We start from the raw sequence: 18671 nt of genomic DNA, 5'->3' as shown, positions 1-18671 counted from the left end.
GCGGGGCCGAGGGCCGGCGCCGCGAGGTTGCCGCGCAGCCGCCGTGGGGGTCGGAGCGGGAGGGCCGGCAGCGCCGCGGGGTCTGAAGCGCCGCGATCCGCGCTCGGGAAGGAACCCCTGAGGTGAGGCGGGCGGCACGGCTCCCACGCGACCGCCTCGCCTCGCCGTTCCCGACGTCCCCGGAGGCCGGCGGCCTGGGCCCGCCCCGTCGCCACGTCCCGCGTTCGAGTTAAACCCCGGCGCGGGCGGCCGCCAAAGCCCGGGAATGCAGGGGGCGACGCGTCCTGTGGCCGCCATTCCGCAGGCAGCGCCGGTGACGGTCTCGCCGGGTGCCCTCCGCGGGCCGCCCCCTGCTCGTGGCCCGTCCAGCCAGCCCGAGCGCGGCGCCGGACCCCTCCGTGCGGCCACGCGCGACCGTGGGCAGCTGAGGTCCTGAGGGACGTGGGCGCGTGTGCGGGGAGCCCGCGCCGGAAGGGGTCTTGGCGGGCGCAGGGCCGCCTCGCCCCGGGGACACTCCCCCGGGCGCCTTTCCCGGACTTTGTAGGGGAAGGTCAGGTGCATCACGTGAGTGACCCCCACTGTCACCTGCGGGGAGGAACGGGGCCCGGCAGGACTGGCTCGGGGTGCGGTGGGACAGGAAGCGGGGCGTCCACCCCCCCCCCCCCTCCAGCCCGGCGCCGCGGGCTTCGGGAACAGGGACACGCGCGCACGCGCACCCGTGGGCCGGCCAGGCGCCCCCTCCGCGTCTGACCGCGACCCGCCCGCCCGAAGCGCGGGCTCCGGCCGCCGCCGCCCTCCCAGGTGAGCGAGGCGCAGAGACGCCCGGAGCTGGAAAGGTTTGCCGGGGGCGGGGGGCAGGGGGGGGTGCATGGTTTTTTTCTTCGGGTCCTGGACCTTCGTTGGAGGGGGTGGCGCGGGTAGAGAGTGGCCGGTTTTATTTTTGAAAATGTAATTGACTTACTCTCTAATTTAAAAAAAAAAAACCATGTTCCTGTTCGTTCCAACTGCTGTGCAAAGAGATCCCGGGAATTTCAGTTCTGGAGAGGATATTTGGACTCTGCGTATCTGTCACTCGTCCTTTACCTTCAGCGTAGGGATATTTTCCTTGAGTAGCATTTGCTTCTATGGGCCATAGACTCTGAATTTCACTCGAGCATGAGCTGGGTGCACACCAGGTGAGGATAGGTAAATATTTCCATGGCAACTGGGTTTTCCTACAAAACGGCTTTATTTCAACGTGATGTAACTTCAGGGGAGAGAGGGTGTCTGGGAGTCACCAGAGGTCAGCAGCTGATTCCCGGAACTCAAGGTCAGCTGCCACCGAAGCCTGTATTTGTGTCGGTCTACCTTGGAAATAATTGTGCAGTGGGGTGATTCCCAGAGGCGAAGGGAGGTGGGGGGGGGGGGGGGGGAAGGAGGACTAAATGGTGATGGAAGGAGACTTGACTTGGGGTGGTGAATGCACTGTACAATGTACAGATGATGCACTATAGAACTGTACCTCTGAAACCTGTATAACTTTGTTAACCAATGTCACCCCAGTAAATTCAACAACAACAAAAAGGAAAAGAAATTGTGCATTTTAGCAGCATTGCTATCAATTGCCCCACTGGTTTATGCAGAAATCTTTTCACATAGTTTTAAAATGAGTTGGGGAAATCAAAGTTTAATTTCGGTTATATTGGGACTCCCAAATTCCACCAGTCTCCACCCCAAAGACATAGGTTTTCCCAGGAAGGGCCTTCTCCTTTCAAAAGGGGCAATGCCACTCAAAGCATCCAGTCCTGGGTGGCATAGCTATCAGCTTCAACACTCAGGCCTGGGGGATATAAATTGGACCATTTAAATCAGGGAAAGTTGTATGAATGGAAAATGTTTGACCGTGTCTCACTTCTTTTGTCACCGTGAAGAAATATTTGTCCATGTACATTAACCAATATATGTTGTCAGAGCTAAAGCTAGTTTCATTCCTTCAACAATCACTGAGTGTCTACTGTATGCTAGGCTCTGAGACGGGTGGGGGGGGGTGGCGGGAAGGAGGTGGGTTACGGAGCCAGGTAAGTCCAAGTTCTTTCCGAGGAATTGCATGGAAGAAGCTGAGGAGAGGGGGTTGGTGACAGGCAGATCTGTTCAGGGTTTTAGAACTGTGATGTGTAAGTGCACAGAGCGGCCCTTGGTACCGCGGGGAGGGACAGCTATCACTCAGTGAGTCTTTGATGCGTACTAAGTCATCCTTTTGCCCTTTCCATAACTTGTATCATGAAAGGACATGATTTTGGAAAATAAAAAATGATTCTTCAGCTCTTTTTTGGTGCTCATTACAGATGCACTATCTTAGAAGTCTCCAGATTCTTGATGCCTTCATGTTACAAGATGACATGGGTGTATAAGATTATAAAGTAGATGGCATGGTAATGAACACTTTAAAACAAATAAATGGATATCTACTTTGAACATTTTAATAACTGCTTATATCCTCGCCTACTGATTAATTGCATTAGGTTAACTATGCAGACTCTCTGGGGGAATAAAACCAGCTTTTCAGACATGTAATGGAGGGTTGTGAGAAATGAGAACAGAGAAAATTAAGGGGCAGAACCTCATCTCCAGCCGGGGTTCTAGCTCCTTTCGGGCAATAGTCACGGAGGAATCGGAAGGATGCCACCTGCCATTCCTCAGTCACCAGCCCTGGCATTTCTCCGCAACCCTATTTGAGGTGCCATGGTTTTTAGATGTTTCACATTGAATGCCTTGTGATCCTTTAGTGAAAAAAGGAGCTGTGGTGGTAGATAAAACTAGGATACTTAAGAATCTAGAAATTGAATACAAGTGGTAATTGCTAATGCGTTTAGAGAGTTTGCTCTAGGGCATATATGTTCTGGTTTCAAATGTATAAACACAAAATAGTGGGGATGATCTGTGCTTATTCTGCTTCTGGATAGTTAAGAGAAAGAGGAAAACAAAAATGTGGAAGTGTTATCACCAACCTATAGGATGGCATTACCTACTGCATTACCTAAATGTGATTATTTTAGGGCACAGAATAGCAAATTTTAATTTCTAGAAATAATTCAAAGCCTGTGGACAATGGCATTGAAAGAATTTTTTAAATGTTCCTGCTGATTGACAAACACATCACAGACAGTTCTTTGATTTCCCTTAATAGCGTCAAGAGAGTCTGTTCCTATCAATTATTGAAGCCATAAGGAAAAAAATTGGAACTATCATGATGAGGTAAGTATCAATATTTTTTTGGCTCTGTTTAAGTTGTGATAAAATACACATATTTGCCATCTTAACCATTTTTAAGTGTACAGTTCAGTAGGGTTAAGTATGTTTACATTATTGAACAACTCATCTCTAGGACTTTTTCATCTTGCAAAACAGAAATTCTGCACCCATTAACTCACCGTTTCCCAGACCCCTGCATCCACCATTCAACTTTCTGTTTCTATGAAATTGACTACTCGAGGTTCCTCATATAAGTGGAATCATAGAGTATCTGTCTTTTTGTGCCTGGCTTATTTCATGTAGCACAATGACCTCAAGGTTCATCCATTTAGTAGCATGTATCAGAATTTCCTTCCTTTTTATGGCTGAATAATATTCCATTGTATGGATATACCACATCTTGTTTATCCATCTCTTGATGGACATTTGGTTTGCTTCTACCCTTTGGCTATTGTGAATAATGCTGCTATGAACAGGGCTGAGGTACCTGTATTCTTATTAGAGAAAAAATATTGCCTATAGAGGTAACTTCGTTTCCTTGGAAATAAGTTTTGTTTTGTTTTGTTTTTTAAATAGATTTTTATTGATTTCAGAGAGGAAGGGAGAGAGAGAGAGAAACATCAATGATGAGAGAGAATCATTGACCGGCTGCCTCCTGCACGCCCCCCCACTGGGGACCGAGCCCGCAACCCGGGCATGTGCCCTTGGCCGGAATTGAACCCAGGACCTTTCAGTCCACAGGCCGATGCTCTATCCACTGAGCCAAACCAGCTAGGGCTGGAAATAAGTTTTTGCTTGAGCCATGGTCTGTTAGAAAATACCGTAAGGTGTCTTTTTGATCTTATCTTTTGAAATAGTAATTCAGATTATAGAGGAAAGTCAATACCTATAAAATTGAAATAGTTTTGTAGACTAGATCAAAGCTGAAAATACAGAAAGACCCTAAAAATATAAAGAGACTCAAGTATGAGAGTCGGGAGCTTGTTCTGACCTACCACTCTTCCAGTGGCTCAGCAAAAAAATATTAAATATTATCTATGTCAGCAATCCCATCTGTGAAATGGGGTGGATGTATTTTAATTCCCTTCTGCTTTGAGATACTATGTAACATAAAGGGGGAAAGGGCCTGACCATTTGCATTACTATCAGTAAGCTTTGTGAGGGCAGAAATTGGGTGGGCCAGCTCCTTACCAGCCCTAGTGCCTGACAGTGCTGGGCGCGTGGTAAGCCCCAATAAATGTTTGTTGACTGACAGGTGTCTACCACGGACATATATTGATAAAGTTAGAAAGCCCATGTGAATTGAGATTGCTTCCATGTTAGCTTTGATATCTAAAAATGTTTATAAAGTATGTGTATGAAAATCTGTTTCTCTCAGAGAGGTGATTACAGATGTGAGCCGGTTGCTAAAAGCCAGTATCGAGTATGTAAATACTGGGAGAGGGGGCCCATAGAATATTCCAGTCTTGCCTCCCCTCTTTTTCCTTGTGCCTAAAATAGAGATTCACATGAAAAGCTCCGGTACCCAGGCCTGGTGAGAGTGATGTGTTTACAGAGGTACTGGGCTTCTTTTCGACTCATTTCTGGAACTAATTTCGCATGGCACTGTACTGAGCTAAAAATGCTGTTCTATTTCTAGGCTTTCTTCATAGGATGCATTGGCTCCTCGCACCCTTACAAGTCATAACGTTCCTCTCAGGAATAAGGCCACTCCTTCCTCTGCCCTAATCTGTGTCACTTCCAAACCCCATCCTCATCATCATTACCACACAGTAGCTGCAATCAGGAGGCAGTTCCAGGAGAAAGATGCCAGGCTAGCAGGAAATTTTATCTAGCACAGTTCAGACCTGTGCACTCCGAGGGGAAAGAGGACCTCACTGTCTGCCTAGTAACAAACAGCTGGATTCAAGGAGGCAGGGCTTTGAAAAAACTTTACACATACAGTTTATGTTACTTCCTTTTAAATCAGTGACAATAAAGCAACCTAGCTCATAGGTAATGGCTGCTTAAAGAAGTATTGAGGAATGTGATGCTTTGTCTAGGCTCTTGGAGCGGGGTGTGGGGCGGGGGGGGGGGGGGGGGGGGGGAATGCCAGATTGCTGGGCAGCCTTTGCTGTGGAAAATGCCATAAGGTCTTTCTTAAGGGACAGGTATATACCCGAGAGAGATGAAAACACGTTCACATAAAAACTGGTATGTGAATGTTCATAGCAGCATTATCCATAATAGCAAAATGTGGACTCTTCCTGTTTGGCGTATAGGTCTTTTGTCTGCAGCTGCCAGGCAGGAAGATCCAGGAGGGAGGGTCATTCATTGGCCTTCTTATTTTTGCCTTAGCCCAAATCACCTTATCAGGGAGGCGGGGAAAGTGAACTTGAATCGAGTAAGATAAGATGAACCTTTCCTCATTAACAAGCTCGGAGACGCATGAGAAGGCTGATGTTTTGTTTCCATTGCTCCTCCAGGTGTTGCCACATCTGCAAACTTCCTGGCCGAGTGCTGGGCACCCGCGTGCTCCGCCTCTCTCTGGTGGCCGTCCTCGTGCTGCTCCTGGTGGCTGGGGCGCTGACCACTCTCCTTCCCAACAACAAAGACGACAAGATGCTCTCGTGGCGGAGGGAGGTGAAGGCCCAGGGCCAGCCCGCCCTGGCTTCCTTCACTCTCATCATGCAGACGTACAACAGGTCGGATCTGCTGCTGCGGCTGCTCAATCACTACCAGGCGGTGCCGCAGCTGCACAAAGCCATCGTGGTGTGGAACAATGTCGGGGAGAAGCCACCGGAGGACTTATGGAACTCTCTGGGGCCGCACCCCGTGCCCGTGATCTTCAAACCCCAGACCACCAACAGGATGAGAAATCGGCTCCAGGCCTTCCCGGAGCTGGAGACCCAGGGTGAGTTATAGCAACACAGGGAGCTGGGGTTGTACGCGCGGATGGCTGGACTCCTCCTGTCTTAATGGACTAGAGGAGATGGGGGAAGTTTAGTCATAAGAAAGCACTTTGAAAACTTCAGGACAGTTTCCAGGAGGTCAAGAAGCAGCTTCGCGGGGAGGAAAGCACGTACATGTGACAGCAGGGACAAGAGGTTGTGATTGCGAAGGGAGATACGCTGCGCTTGCACATGCTGCGGCAGAGGTAGCGGGTGCCACTTATGCGTAATGTATTTCTTGCCACCGCCTTCTACATAGCAGTCACACGAGGTTATCATTTGCTTTAAGGAACCTCAGTGTTATTTATTTATAGTTTCTACAATAATAGGTGATAACTACATGATAATTTCCCCCTCAGGCAATTATAAAAATGAATTACCGTTCAAATCAAAATTTCTGCTGGACAACTCTCCAAGAATACATTTATTTACTAATGTTGTTAGTACCTCGTGTGAACAATCTGGATAGACACTGGTGTATCTTACTCATTGTGTTTTCATTTCCAAATGGTTCGGTTTTCAATTTTTCCCTTCCATTTCAGCGGTGTTAATGGTCGATGACGACATGCTAATTAGCGCCCAGGACCTTGTGTTTGCTTTCTCCGTTTGGCAGGTAAGGTTGCCCAGTCCTTTGCGAACTCTTCAGCATGGAGTCCTGTGTGGTGTTTACCTAGAGCAGCGTGGTTTAATGTGGTGTCATCCAACACAGCTTGGGCAGCTTTGTCCAAAGAGAGGTTCATTTGTGATGTGGTCATCGAGCCTTCCTGTGCTCCGTTAAGCCAGCCTGCAGGTTATGCTGTCCTGTATCCGTATTTGACTTACAGGTGGGGCTCTGGGGGGAAGAGCTAGCACTTCCTCCCAGAGAGCAGTGTGGAAATGACCTGGTGGGTGATCCAGCAAAGACTGCCATCCAGAGATGTTTTCGCAGGGCCACGGGCATGTCTCAGATGAGAAGTGTATTTTTGTATTAACCTTCGTTAAACGAAAGCAATTATTATAGCCACAAAATTTACTCCTGATTCTGTGGTCATTGTTTAGAAGTCAGTAATGACACTTCTGCATGCACCATTGCCGTGACAGGTGTGTGTGGTTTTTTCCTAAATCCCGCTGGGATGACAGGCACAGATTGCTCACTGGCCCGCCATTCTAAAAATACAGCACTTCCTGCTGACCGGTGTTAGCAGTGGCTGACTTTTAGCGGTTGCACTACAGTTCCTGAAACCACACTGCAGACAAACATTGAAACCCTGACAACATTTAAACAGTGTGCTCCCCTGTAAATGGTCTGATGTGCACGGTAGTAAGCTCCTTAGTTAGAATTCTGCGGCACCCCAAAAAATGTGTTTTTTGCTGATCTGACAAAAAATAGGTATAATTTTTATTCACTCACACCAGACGGCTATTGTTGTATTGGCTGTTGTCATTTTTTTTATATGGCAATCTAAGGGGAAAGAGGTCAGTGCTCCTGACTAAGTAGTCAGGTATTATATGTTTTGAACATTCTTATAGCAACCTGTTGAAAATCGCTGGATTACTGTATAGTTAAGATTATGTGCTCTCGTAAGGGTGGTTTTGCTAATTTCAAAGGTGTGCTAAGGGACAGGGCTTGCTTAAGGCAAAGAGAAACCTTTTACTAAAGAAGCCATAGACCTAGGGCATGACTACCCGCCATGACTTGCTCAATTAGGGATTTATGATCAGATCACCATGAGAACCCCTTTTCCATGAACCCCTTTTCCATGCACACTTTGAAATGGGATTTAAACCTCGCCTGAGAGAGAGAGAGAGAGAGAGAGAATGTGTGTGTGTGTATGTGTGTGTGTGTATGTGTGTGTGTGTGTGTGTGTGTGTGTGAGAGAGAGAGAGAGAGAGAGAGAGAGAACGTGTGTGTGTGTGAGAGAGAGAGAGATCCTGGTTTAGTGTCTGTTCTTACCTCTTTCACATGCTTTACTGGTTTTCTTTTGCATGTTGATTTGTTTTAGTCACTCTACCCTTAATGATATGGTGTTACTGCTGTCATTTCTTTAGTCATCCTGACATATCTCATTTTATATATATATATATATATATATATATATATATATATATATATATATTCATATTTTTAAAAAGGAAACACCAGGCTGGAAAGGGATAAAAATCAACAGTGACTTTCAGGGAATTTGGCATCAACATGGAAATACAGTAAACTCATACATGTAGACCCATAATCCTAAGAGATTAGAACAGTTTTCGAAAGAATCGCACTGTGTCATATCTCCTAGAATAGGCAGCATTCATACAGCCCGCTTCCCCGAGGTGAGCTGACAAGATGCAGTCTGGTGACTAGAAGTGATTGGTACAGATTGTGTTTGAATCAGGAGAACGTCTGCGAGGCTAGGGGTTTGGGCTGTGCAGGAATTTGACTGTGAACGTGTCAGGACCTGGACATACAAAGTTGCCTGGAGTTCAGTGAAACAGGAACAAAATGAAGCTGGCAGATTCATTCCTTCTCTCTGTAGTAAGTCATTGCCTTTCCACTATGTCTGCTCTAAAGAAATGTCCACTCACTTGTTCTTTTTCCATCTGTTCAGCAATTTCCTGACCAAATTGTAGGATTTGTCCCCAGGAAGCACGTTTCCACCGCGTCGGGCGTCTACAGCTACGGAGGTTTTGAGCTGCAGACACCGGGCGTGGGGGACGGTGACCAGTACTCCATGGTGCTGATTGGCGCCTCCTTCTTCAGCAGCAAGTACCTCGAGCTCTTCCAACGGCAGCCTGCAGCTGTCCACACCCTGGTCGATGACACACAAAACTGTGACGACATTGCCATGAACTTCCTCATTGCCAAGCACACGGGGAAGACTTCGGGGGTGTTTGTAAAGCCTGTAAACATGGGCAACTTGGAAAAAGAAACCAGTGGGGGCCATTCGGGAATGTGGCATCGAGCGGAGCACTTCCTGCAGAGGTCCTACTGCGTCAATAAGCTCGTCAGCGTCTACGGCGGCATGCCCCTCAAGTACTCCAACCTCATGATCGCTCAGTTCGGCTTTCCCTACGCCAACCACAAAAGTAAGCTGTGACCGCCAAGCAGAAACAAACTCACACGGCTTAGCAGGTGAGTAGCTTCATACTGTGGATGCTTGTTTTTAAGCAACATCATGAACGTTTATCCACCTGGAAGTCTCTACAAAGGAAAAAATTGCAGCACTTCTTGGATGTAAAAGCCACATGAACTTCAAAACCCAAGAGCTGGGGAGGCTTCTTGTGAGGAGTGTTCACGCATGGACATGACTCCTGGGTCAGTGACTTGATCGTGCATTCTGAAACGGCCCTGTGGTTTCTTTGATGCCTGGCACTTGCCTTAAGGACCCATCGTGAGCTGTTTCCAGGACCAGAAGCGTTTCAGCTTTTTCATTAAAGGACAGGCGCTTGCATTCGAAGCCTGAGATGCTTCTTAGCAAAGCCCGGGAAAAGGCACGAGGAGCGATAGGTCTCACCCGTATCACACTGGAACTTTCCTGACTCGGTGTCAGCGTCCCTGTGGTCCCCAGCCAGCCTTCCCAGGGCTGACTCAGCCTGGCTCGGCTGTGGGGCAAACCATCGTGCTTTTCTTTCTGTCCATAAGTCTGCGGGACTCTGGGCTTCATGAAATAGCTGAAGGACGTCTCTGTTCTGCTTGATCTCCATGAATGTTTCCTGCATGGATCACGGGAAAGTGCAGCTGCTGTTTTTATAAGCAGCTAACATGCGGCAAAGAGTCGATGTTTTACCAGGTTCTGGTAGTGCATTTTTGTCACTGAGCCTGACCTTGAGATGGTACATTGGTTTCTATATTTTATAAAATATCCCTTCTGAAAGAATGTTGAGTAGGTGCAGGCAGAAGTCAAAACTCTAGTATCAAAAGATGTTTACTGTGGGGCATAGGTTATAACATGGATGCTAGAGTTGTGTGTGTTATACACAGTCTCTTGCATTCAGAACTTTTTTTTTTCTCTCCCAAAAAAAGATCTAAGGCACTATTCATCATGAAATTTTGCTTACATAGATACAGGAAAAAATAAGGGATCTTCCTCATGGTGGAGGAATTCTGTAGGGAGTCTGCACAGGTTACGTTACATTGCCCACACTGCTGTACGAGCTAGTATGTGTTCCACGGTGTCTGGTCCTTGCTCACCACTGGCAGCGAGGAGCACTTACGTAGGCCTCTGTCTTCCCCCTCTTCCTCCTCCCCATCCCCCTCTCCCTCCCCCTCCCCCTCCTCTTCCCATAATGCCATTCTATCCCCACAATTGCAAAGCTGTGAAAACATTATAATAATCCTGGTTTATGTTCCAACAATGAGGTCTTTGTGTAGTTAGTCCGGTACGTGTTGTTTCTTTTGCATTGGCATGTGTGTGTGCTAATGCAGTCAGATGAAGCCGGTAGAAAGCAGAACCTCAGAATGTAATGTTAGCTGTCTGCTCTGTCCTCTTGGCATTGCACTGTCACATAAATAAAATGAGCTTTTACCATTCAGGTGTTCTGTGTTAATTAAGCAGACTCGTGTTCTTTACAAACGTCTCCAGTGTTCTAATACATAGCTCAGGGGAAGGCAGAGGCATTCTCTACATTCCCCACCGGATAAATATTCCCAGATTTTTTTTTTCCATTTTGTGTTCTTAAGCATCACTAAGTTAATCATATCATTTTTTCAGACATTACACAGCAAATAGGAAAACAAAGTGAAGCGCTGCCTGTGTGACAAAGTCCCTGGCCTTGTGGCTGGAATTCTGCTAGAACCGCCTTCCCCCGCACACTTCTTGTTAAGCTCAGGCCTAAAACCGCATACGGGAAAGCTGTAGCTTAGGGGTTCGTGTTCCAGGAGAGCCCCCGGGCTCAAATCGTTCCTAGACTTCATGTTTACTGAACCTCTTGGAGCCTCAGTTTCCTCGTCTGCCAAAATGAGAATCGCATCCACCTCGGGGGTTGTTTTGAGGAATAAAGGAGACAGCACGTGTAAATACAGCACAATGCCTTTCCCACTTAAAGTGGTCAATAAAAGAATCGGTTGGCATGTGTCGTTGATAATAAGTGCAGTTAATTGTACAACCTACCACCGAGATATTAGAAAGACCTCTGGCCCACCAGGTGACATACATACTCTGGAAATCTTTTCTACATAATGGGCAGAGAACCACGGCCATTTTCATTTCATTTTCTTTATTTCAAATGCCCTTTTTCTTATTGAAACGTAACAGCCCTGCTGGGTACTTCAGTTGGTTACAGCATCGTCCCAATACGCCAAGGCTGTGGGTACAATCCCTGGTCGGTACATACAAGTCAACCAATGAATGCAAAGATTAGTGAAACAAAAATCTAAATCTCTCTCTCTCAGTCTCTCCTCTCCTCTCTTCTCTCCTCTCTTTTCTTCCTCCTTTTTCCCTTCCACGAGGACTCAATAATAAACCCAAATATTTTCAAAAATACCCTCAGTGTGAGCAGAATGCAAAGAACATTTGGTGCATGGCACCTGCACCGAGTCCTGGCTGCACTCCGTTTCCTTACCTGCTGAGCGAAGATGAAGATACCTGCCCTACAGCGTCACCGGTTGCTTCAGGTTTCAAAAGGCATGATGTGTAGAAATTGTGTAGTAATAATTGGCCACGTCATTCTGTGACCCAAGATCTAATCAAAGAAGACATTTTCCTGATTAAGGTTTATTTCTCTTTTTTTTTCTCATGCCTCTTTCTATTTTCCCATCTAAAGAAATCAATATGGAACTTCAGTTTCTGGGGGAGGACCTATGAATAAATAGATATTTCTGCAGCACTACAGAACCATATTACCTAATACAGTGTGTATTTTCATAACATTTCTAGTTAAGGTCAGATGATTGAGTTCAGGTAAGCTAAGTATAGATTCTCAAATCCTATTTATGAGTATTTTTGGTTTAAATAATAAGCTTAACAAGAAGCAAGTGGAGACAATTTATATAGGCAAGAACCCTGCAGTGGGAAAATTAGGAAACATGTTTCTCCTAGCAACTAGGGCCGTGGTCGGCAAACTGCGGCTTACAAGCCACGTGCGGCTCTTTGGCCCCTTGAGTGTGGCTCTTCCACAAAATACCACGGCCTGGGCGAGTCTATTTTGAAGAAGTGGCGTTAGAAGAAGTTTAAGTTTAAAAAATTTGGCTCTCAAATTTCAATCATTGTACTGTTGATACTTGGCTCTGTTGACTAATGAGTTTGCCGACCACTGAGCTAGGTAATACGTAAATTTATCTGGGTCTCAGTTTCCCCATCTACAAAAGAAAGGGGTGAGCCTGGCCGGCGTGGCTCAGTGCTTGAGCATCAACTTACGAACTAAGAGACCACGGTTCAATTCCTGGTCAGTACACATGCCTGGGTTGTGGGGTGTGGGGCTTGCAGGAGGCAGCTGATCAATGATTCTCTCTCATCATTTATGTTTCTATCTCTCCCTCTCCCTTCCTCTCTGAAATCAATATATCTAATCATGGGTGAACTACATGATTATTAAATTTCCAGTTGTAAAATTCTGTGACCCTAAATCAGCGTGTTGAATTGGTAGGTTTTGAAGGAGCTGTGTGCTACCTCTTGACAAGAAAAAAAGAATCCCTACGGTTGAGCTCTGTTGAGCTTGCTAGCTTCCCTCCACCCTACGCCTAACCTCCCCGGGAGTTTTTCTCAAGCGTGGCTACTGTTGTACAATTTCAGGACCAAAAGACACCACGGTGATGATGGGATGATAAAGCAGAAGACGACGATGGTGCCGACGTTCTGTGGTCAACGCTGACCGGAAGAGGTTATGATTTAAAAGACGTTTTACTTCTTAGCCACGCCTGTTGCCCCTGGCCTTTATGAAGATCCCAGAGAGAGGTGCGCAGCCTCCCAGACCACTTGAATCACGTCGAACCAGGAATGAACAGGTACCGTCAATCTCATTTTTTTAAAACCCAGAACACAGATACAAGTTTTGATGACCGAAATATTTGATTCTATTGCCATTTGTAACAGTTTTACGGGCTTACCAGTAGGTGTCAGTGCAACCTAACTAACGTTTCTAGTGGATTGAGTACCTGCCAGTGAACGAGTGAGAATCTTCTTAAAATAGCAAAGTTCAGAACCTACTGTCCATGTGTTCGATTAAGAATATCCTAAGTGGAGCTGTAGAGAAGCATCAGTCCTTCAGAAGTTTAGTTAAAATGGGCCCTTACCCCGGTGTATCATAGCATCACATAAGTTATAACTTATATGCTCAGAGTTATTATAAGCTGTGTGACACAGCATTGTCAGTGGCATGAAAGACTCGATCTTAAATTAAGTACAAAATGCTAATCTGTGGGAAAGTGTAAGAATAACAGTATTTGTACAACTCACACATCACAGACATTAGCACCAAATGAAACTCATTGGTCCCTGGGTGACAGATTTCAACCCCTGAAGAAGCCCATTGATTCCTAATGAACCCTAAACTGCCTATAGGTGACGCCTGGTGGGTTTTCAAACATAGCCTTTGCGTTTAGCCAGAGCTGTTGCTCTGACGGCAGGCACAGCCGTGCCTGTTATGTGGGAAACACTGGCCTCACCCCAGATCATCTTTGCAGCAACCCTGCAGCTATTACATTGGAGGATTTAATAACCGGCCTGCGGAGCGGCTGGGTGACGTGCCTAACAAATACAGGTTTCTCGCAAAGCAAAGTGGAAACCACAGATGACCCGAGGCTGCACCCTTCTTGTGACGCAAAGCCCCGTTCCTCTAGATATGCTGCCTCCTGACCCTGGCTGACCGCCCTCCGCTGGGTTTTTTTTTTTTTTTTTTTTTGGTCATACTTGGAGTTAAAGCTCTATTTTGTCCATAAGATTCCTCCAACAATGACATGGGGCACAACTAGAGTTAGACTGGCATAAGGATAAAACAATGTGTACAAAATTACTTTTTAAAAAGCAAAAGCCAGTTTTCTATAGAGCTTTAAATATGTACCTGCCATGTAGCCTACCATCCCAGGTCTGGGATTTTACCCCAGAGGTATGAAAACATACATCCACACAAAGGCCTGCTGACAGTGTTGATCAAAATCTCATTCTTCATCATCAAAGGCTGAAAACAACTGGTTTCCATCAACAGTTAAAGGCTGAACATGTCATGGGTTAGCCACGTAATAGAATGTTATTCGGCAATAAAAAGGACAAACTGCCGGTACACGGAACAACATGGCCGACTCTCAAATCAATCAGTAAGGCAAGCGAAGAGGCAGCTCCGATGGCTCCATACCTTGGGGTTCCATGAGCATCATGCTCTGGGAAAGACAAAACTAGAGACAGAAAACGGGTCAGTGGTTGCCAGGGCCTCGGGGGGGAGGAGTGTGTTGACGACCAAAGGGCATGAGGGAAATTTGGGGGCTGGTAGACGTATTTCAGGTCTTGTTTGTGGTGATGGTGATACACTTACCAAAACTCAGAGAACCACACTCTCAAAATTGGTGAATTTTTATTTTACATAAAATTTACCTCAATAAGCCAGACTTAAAAAAAATATTTTTATTGACCACAGAGAGGAAGGGAGAGGGGAGAGGAAGATAGAAACATCAATGATGAGAGAGAATCATTGACCGGCTGCCTCCTGCACACCCCCTACTAAGGATCGAGCCCACAACCCAGGCATGCCCTGACCAGGAATCCAACCGTGACCTCCTGGTTCATAGGCCGACCCTCAACCCCTGAGCCACTCTGGCCAGGCAATAAGCCAGACTTTTCAAAAAAGTGAAAGCCATTCGGACACATACAGAATATTAATAATGCATTGGTAGTAAAATGTGTGAATAACTGAAGCAGATAATGAGATAGAAGAGACGTTAGCAACCCGAACCGTTGCCTGGGAATCCTAGGACTGTGGGATCAGCCGGCCAGCCCCTCTGTGTGTGGCCTCGAGTGACCCTGTCCTCTCCATCTCAGTTCACTTACTGTTAAATAGATGGCATTAAATACGTAAATTCTTGAACCTTCGTGAACTTATCAAGCTAGAAAAACTAAACACAAAAAAGGACCAGATGTATCATTCCATAGAGTCTCCACCTTGCTGGTCGTTAAAGGAAAACCCAGGTGGAAAGGGTCATTCCTTTGGTAGAGAAGCAGAGGTAATAATAGTTAGCTTTACTCCTCACCACTCCTCCGGAGAGGGGCGTTATATGGTTTGGCCAGCAGGTGTCACACACTCATTATGAAAAACGGACAGTTCTCCCTATCAGCTGCTTTTCAAATCATTGTCTGCCTAATATCCTCTCCCCCCCCCCCCCCCCCCGTAATGATTATGAACACTGTTTCTCTATAAAAATGCTTAGAGGAGGGAAGATGTTCTAAATAGTCCATCTCTTCCTCAATTTTGTTCCCAGCTGTAATCAAGTATGGGAATTAAATCTACATATCACGCTGGAGAAGAAATCTCTTTTACTCCATTGTAGTCATGTTCAAGGATTTGTTAGGAAATGGAGTAATGGCTCCATGAATGTCACTTGCCCAGTCTTGGCAAACTCAGCCCTGAAGTGCCTGCTCTTTATTCTCAGTGCCCCTTGCTGCGGGAAGCCTTCCTTCCTCTGGCAGCTCATAAATCACAGGGTTTTACAGATCCTAAGAACCAGCTTCCACACTGTCTTGTAACTGCTACGTATAAGTCGGTCTCTCCCCTCTTTTGTCTGCTCCCCACGCTGCACCTTCCTAGGAGGTACCAGCACTGCACCCCCAAGTATGAGGCTTAGTGCCTTGTGCTCAATCATGTTTGTTGAGGGTGAGCAAGTAAGTAAATGATTAATTGAAACAGTGACCTGGTGAAAAGTGAAAGGACCGACAGTGCTCGGATCCACAGAAAGGCACCCAGAGGCACACAGCTGCTTTCCCTGGAGCAGCACTGGGGACTAACTGGCTGATCAAAGCAGGCCAGCAGCATATAAAACCCCAAACTGGGAAGAAGGTGCAGGCTTATGTGATGGATTAGGCAGGAAGCCTTAACCTTTCTGTGCCAAAGACCCTTTTGATGTCTAGGGGAGGCTCCGGACCCCTTCTCAGAATAACGTTTTTAAAAAACAAAATAAAATATGTTACTGTTACCAAAAAAACACTACATTTAAATGCAGTTTTCAAATGATGTTCAAATAATTTGTTAATAAGATGAAAGCAGCAGGTTTGATAACTACCATCATTTTATAAAAGTGATGAGTGTGGATGATATTTTGAGAAATCTGTGACAACTATAATATGATAATGAAAATATATTTTTGACAGTCACGGGTACTGCTAATCTTTTGAAGTTTTTGCCCACGTGCATAATTGATGGAAATGCTACATTTCAGACTAGGAAATTAAAATTGTAAATTTTTCTCCTTTCTAAATACGCAGACTCGTTAAATTCTATTCATGAACCATGCGAGGGGATCTGTGGCCCTAAGGTTAAGAATCCCTGGGCCAGGTGAAGTTAGGACGGTGGAAAATAAGGAATTGTGAAGGATGAGGGAGCAAAAGGATCTTCATTCCACAGGTCGCCTCTCTGTCTTTCCCTTCAGAAAGCTCTCAGTGGTTACGTTTAATCTTTGCCCTCCTCCCCCCTCCACCCCCCCCATTCCAGTAGGGCTGTACCTGTTACTTGTGTGACCCTCTTTCCCACACCTGTCTGATGTCTATGCACAACATTGTCCGTCGAGTACGGCTTGGTCCCCTCCTCCCCCCTTGGTTTCTCATTGGCTTTTTCACCGATGACTACTCTCTTCTTCAAATGTCTTTCGTCTTTGGCTGAGCTCTTTCTCTTCCTCATACATCTCTGGTTCCTTCTCAGCCTCCTACCCCGTTGCCTCTTCTGCCTGTGGCTGTGCCCTGGGGCTCTACCTTCTGCCTCCCTTCTCACTCTGCACATGTTCTCAGGACATCTCAGCCCAAGCCTCCATGCTGAGCCCAAGCCCCCATATTCAGCTCCGTATGACCCAACTCCTCTTAATGGCGCCAGGGACCCCTCAAACTCAGTGCATCCAAAATTAAACTCATTCTCTTCCCCTCCCTGCTGCTTCTCCATGTTCCCTTTCTGGGTGAATGGCACAGCAACCCAAGTCTTCCCAAATCAAAAGTCTGGGAGGTCTTCTTGACCTCATCTTCTCTCTTACCCCAAAATTAATCGCCAGATCTTTCAGGTGACCCATTTGTGAGATCTCTCAAGATGGTCCCGTTTCTCCAGGTCTACTGTGGCTGCCTGAAACATGTTAATAGTTCCCAAGCATTCATTGCTCACGATTGCCAGGTGCTGGTCCAAGGTTTTATGCGTGCGGATGTATTTCATCCCCGATCGCCCCCGATGGCCAGGGGAGGGCAGGCGGAGGGGAACAGGGCAAGGTGGGACCTGCCCTCGGCCTCCAACCCCCAGTGGGGCAGTCTTGAGTTCTGAAAAGGGACTAAGACTACTTCTCCCAAGGAAACATCACCCCCTCCCCCCACCACCACTTTGGTTGAAATGGAGATGGGAGGTTGAGTGGAGGTTATCTAAGACCCGGGAGAGCACCTGGAGAAAGGAGGTCTTCCTTTGTCGGACTCCTCCTGCGCGGTTGGCTCCCTCCGCATTCCTGGCGGCTGTGTGGCTGCAGTGTCACTGCAGAGTTCGGGTCAAGTGCAAAGGGGTCAAGTGCAAAAGGGGTCCTTCTCGTCAGAACTGCCAAAGCAAAACGCTCTGTTGAGGTCTTCTCATTTTATTATTACTTTTAAAATTTATCTTTATTGTTGAAAGTATTACAGATGTCCCTTTTCTCCCCATTGACCCCCGCCACCCCACTGTCCTCCCCCAGGCCTTCGCCACACTACTGTCTGTGTCAGTGGGTTTTGCATATATGCATATAAGTTCTTTGGGTAATCGCTTTCCACTCCCCCACCCCCACCCCTTCCCTCTGAGATTCCTCAGTCTGTTCCATGCTTCTGTGTCTCTGGATCTATTTTGTTCATCAGTGTATTTTGTTCATTAGATTCCCCATATGAGTGAGATCATGTGGTACTTGTCTTTCTCTAACTGGCTTATTCATTTAGCATAACACTCTCCAGGTCCCTCCATGCTGTCTCAAAGGGTAAGAGATCCTTCTTTTTTTGAGCTGCATAGTATTCCATGGGGTGAATGCACCACAAGTTTTTTATCTACTCATCTACTGATGGGCCTTGAAGCAAAGGTTGACAAATTTCCATTTTTTTTCCACACAAAACATGTTCTCTGGATATAACTTAATTAAAAGTCAACAATAAATACAAGCAAAGGATTCTCATACTTGGAAATGAGAAATTGATGTATATATTATAACTATTTATAACTGAAAATAATAAAAATATTACATATAAAACCCTAAGGGGCCCAGCAAAAGTAGTTTTCAGAAAAAAAACTTATTGCCTTAGATGCTTGTATTAAGGAAGAATAATAAGCTGTATATGCAACCTAAAAAGTTAGAAAAAGAAAAGGGAAAAAAATTTAAGAAAGAATATAATAAAGCAAAAAGCAAAAGTAATGGTTTAAATA

The 18671-nt window shown here is 46.1% G+C and overlaps 1 protein-coding gene across 6 annotated transcripts; it reads left to right on the top strand.

Annotated features, from left to right (window-relative positions):
* The first annotated feature begins 20 nt into the window (after positions 1-20).
* On the top strand, positions 21-10648 carry EXTL2 (exostosin like glycosyltransferase 2). Of its 6 annotated transcripts, none has more exons than XM_079761396.1 (6): positions 22-801; positions 1018-1175; positions 3167-3234; positions 5697-6124; positions 6704-6774; positions 8735-10648. In XM_079761396.1, exons 3-6 carry the CDS (start codon positions 3227-3229, stop codon positions 9221-9223), a joined length of 996 nt encoding a protein of 331 aa, XP_079617522.1. In that variant the 5' UTR covers positions 22-801; positions 1018-1175; positions 3167-3226; the 3' UTR covers positions 9224-10648. The 6 variants fall into 6 exon arrangements, with proteins under 6 accessions (XP_079617525.1, XP_079617522.1, XP_079617523.1 ...); XM_079761397.1 differs by having other exon boundaries at positions 1018-1185; XM_079761399.1 differs by lacking the exon at positions 1018-1175 and having other exon boundaries at positions 21-801; positions 8757-9011.
* The last annotated feature ends 8023 nt before the right edge of the window (positions 10649-18671 follow it).

The sequence above is a fragment of the Cnephaeus nilssonii genome (assembly GCF_951640355.1).
Source record: "Cnephaeus nilssonii genome assembly, chromosome: 21".
Classification (NCBI taxonomy): Eukaryota; Metazoa; Chordata; class Mammalia; order Chiroptera; family Vespertilionidae; genus Cnephaeus; species Cnephaeus nilssonii.
This window is presented reverse-complemented; position numbering and strand designations above follow the sequence as displayed.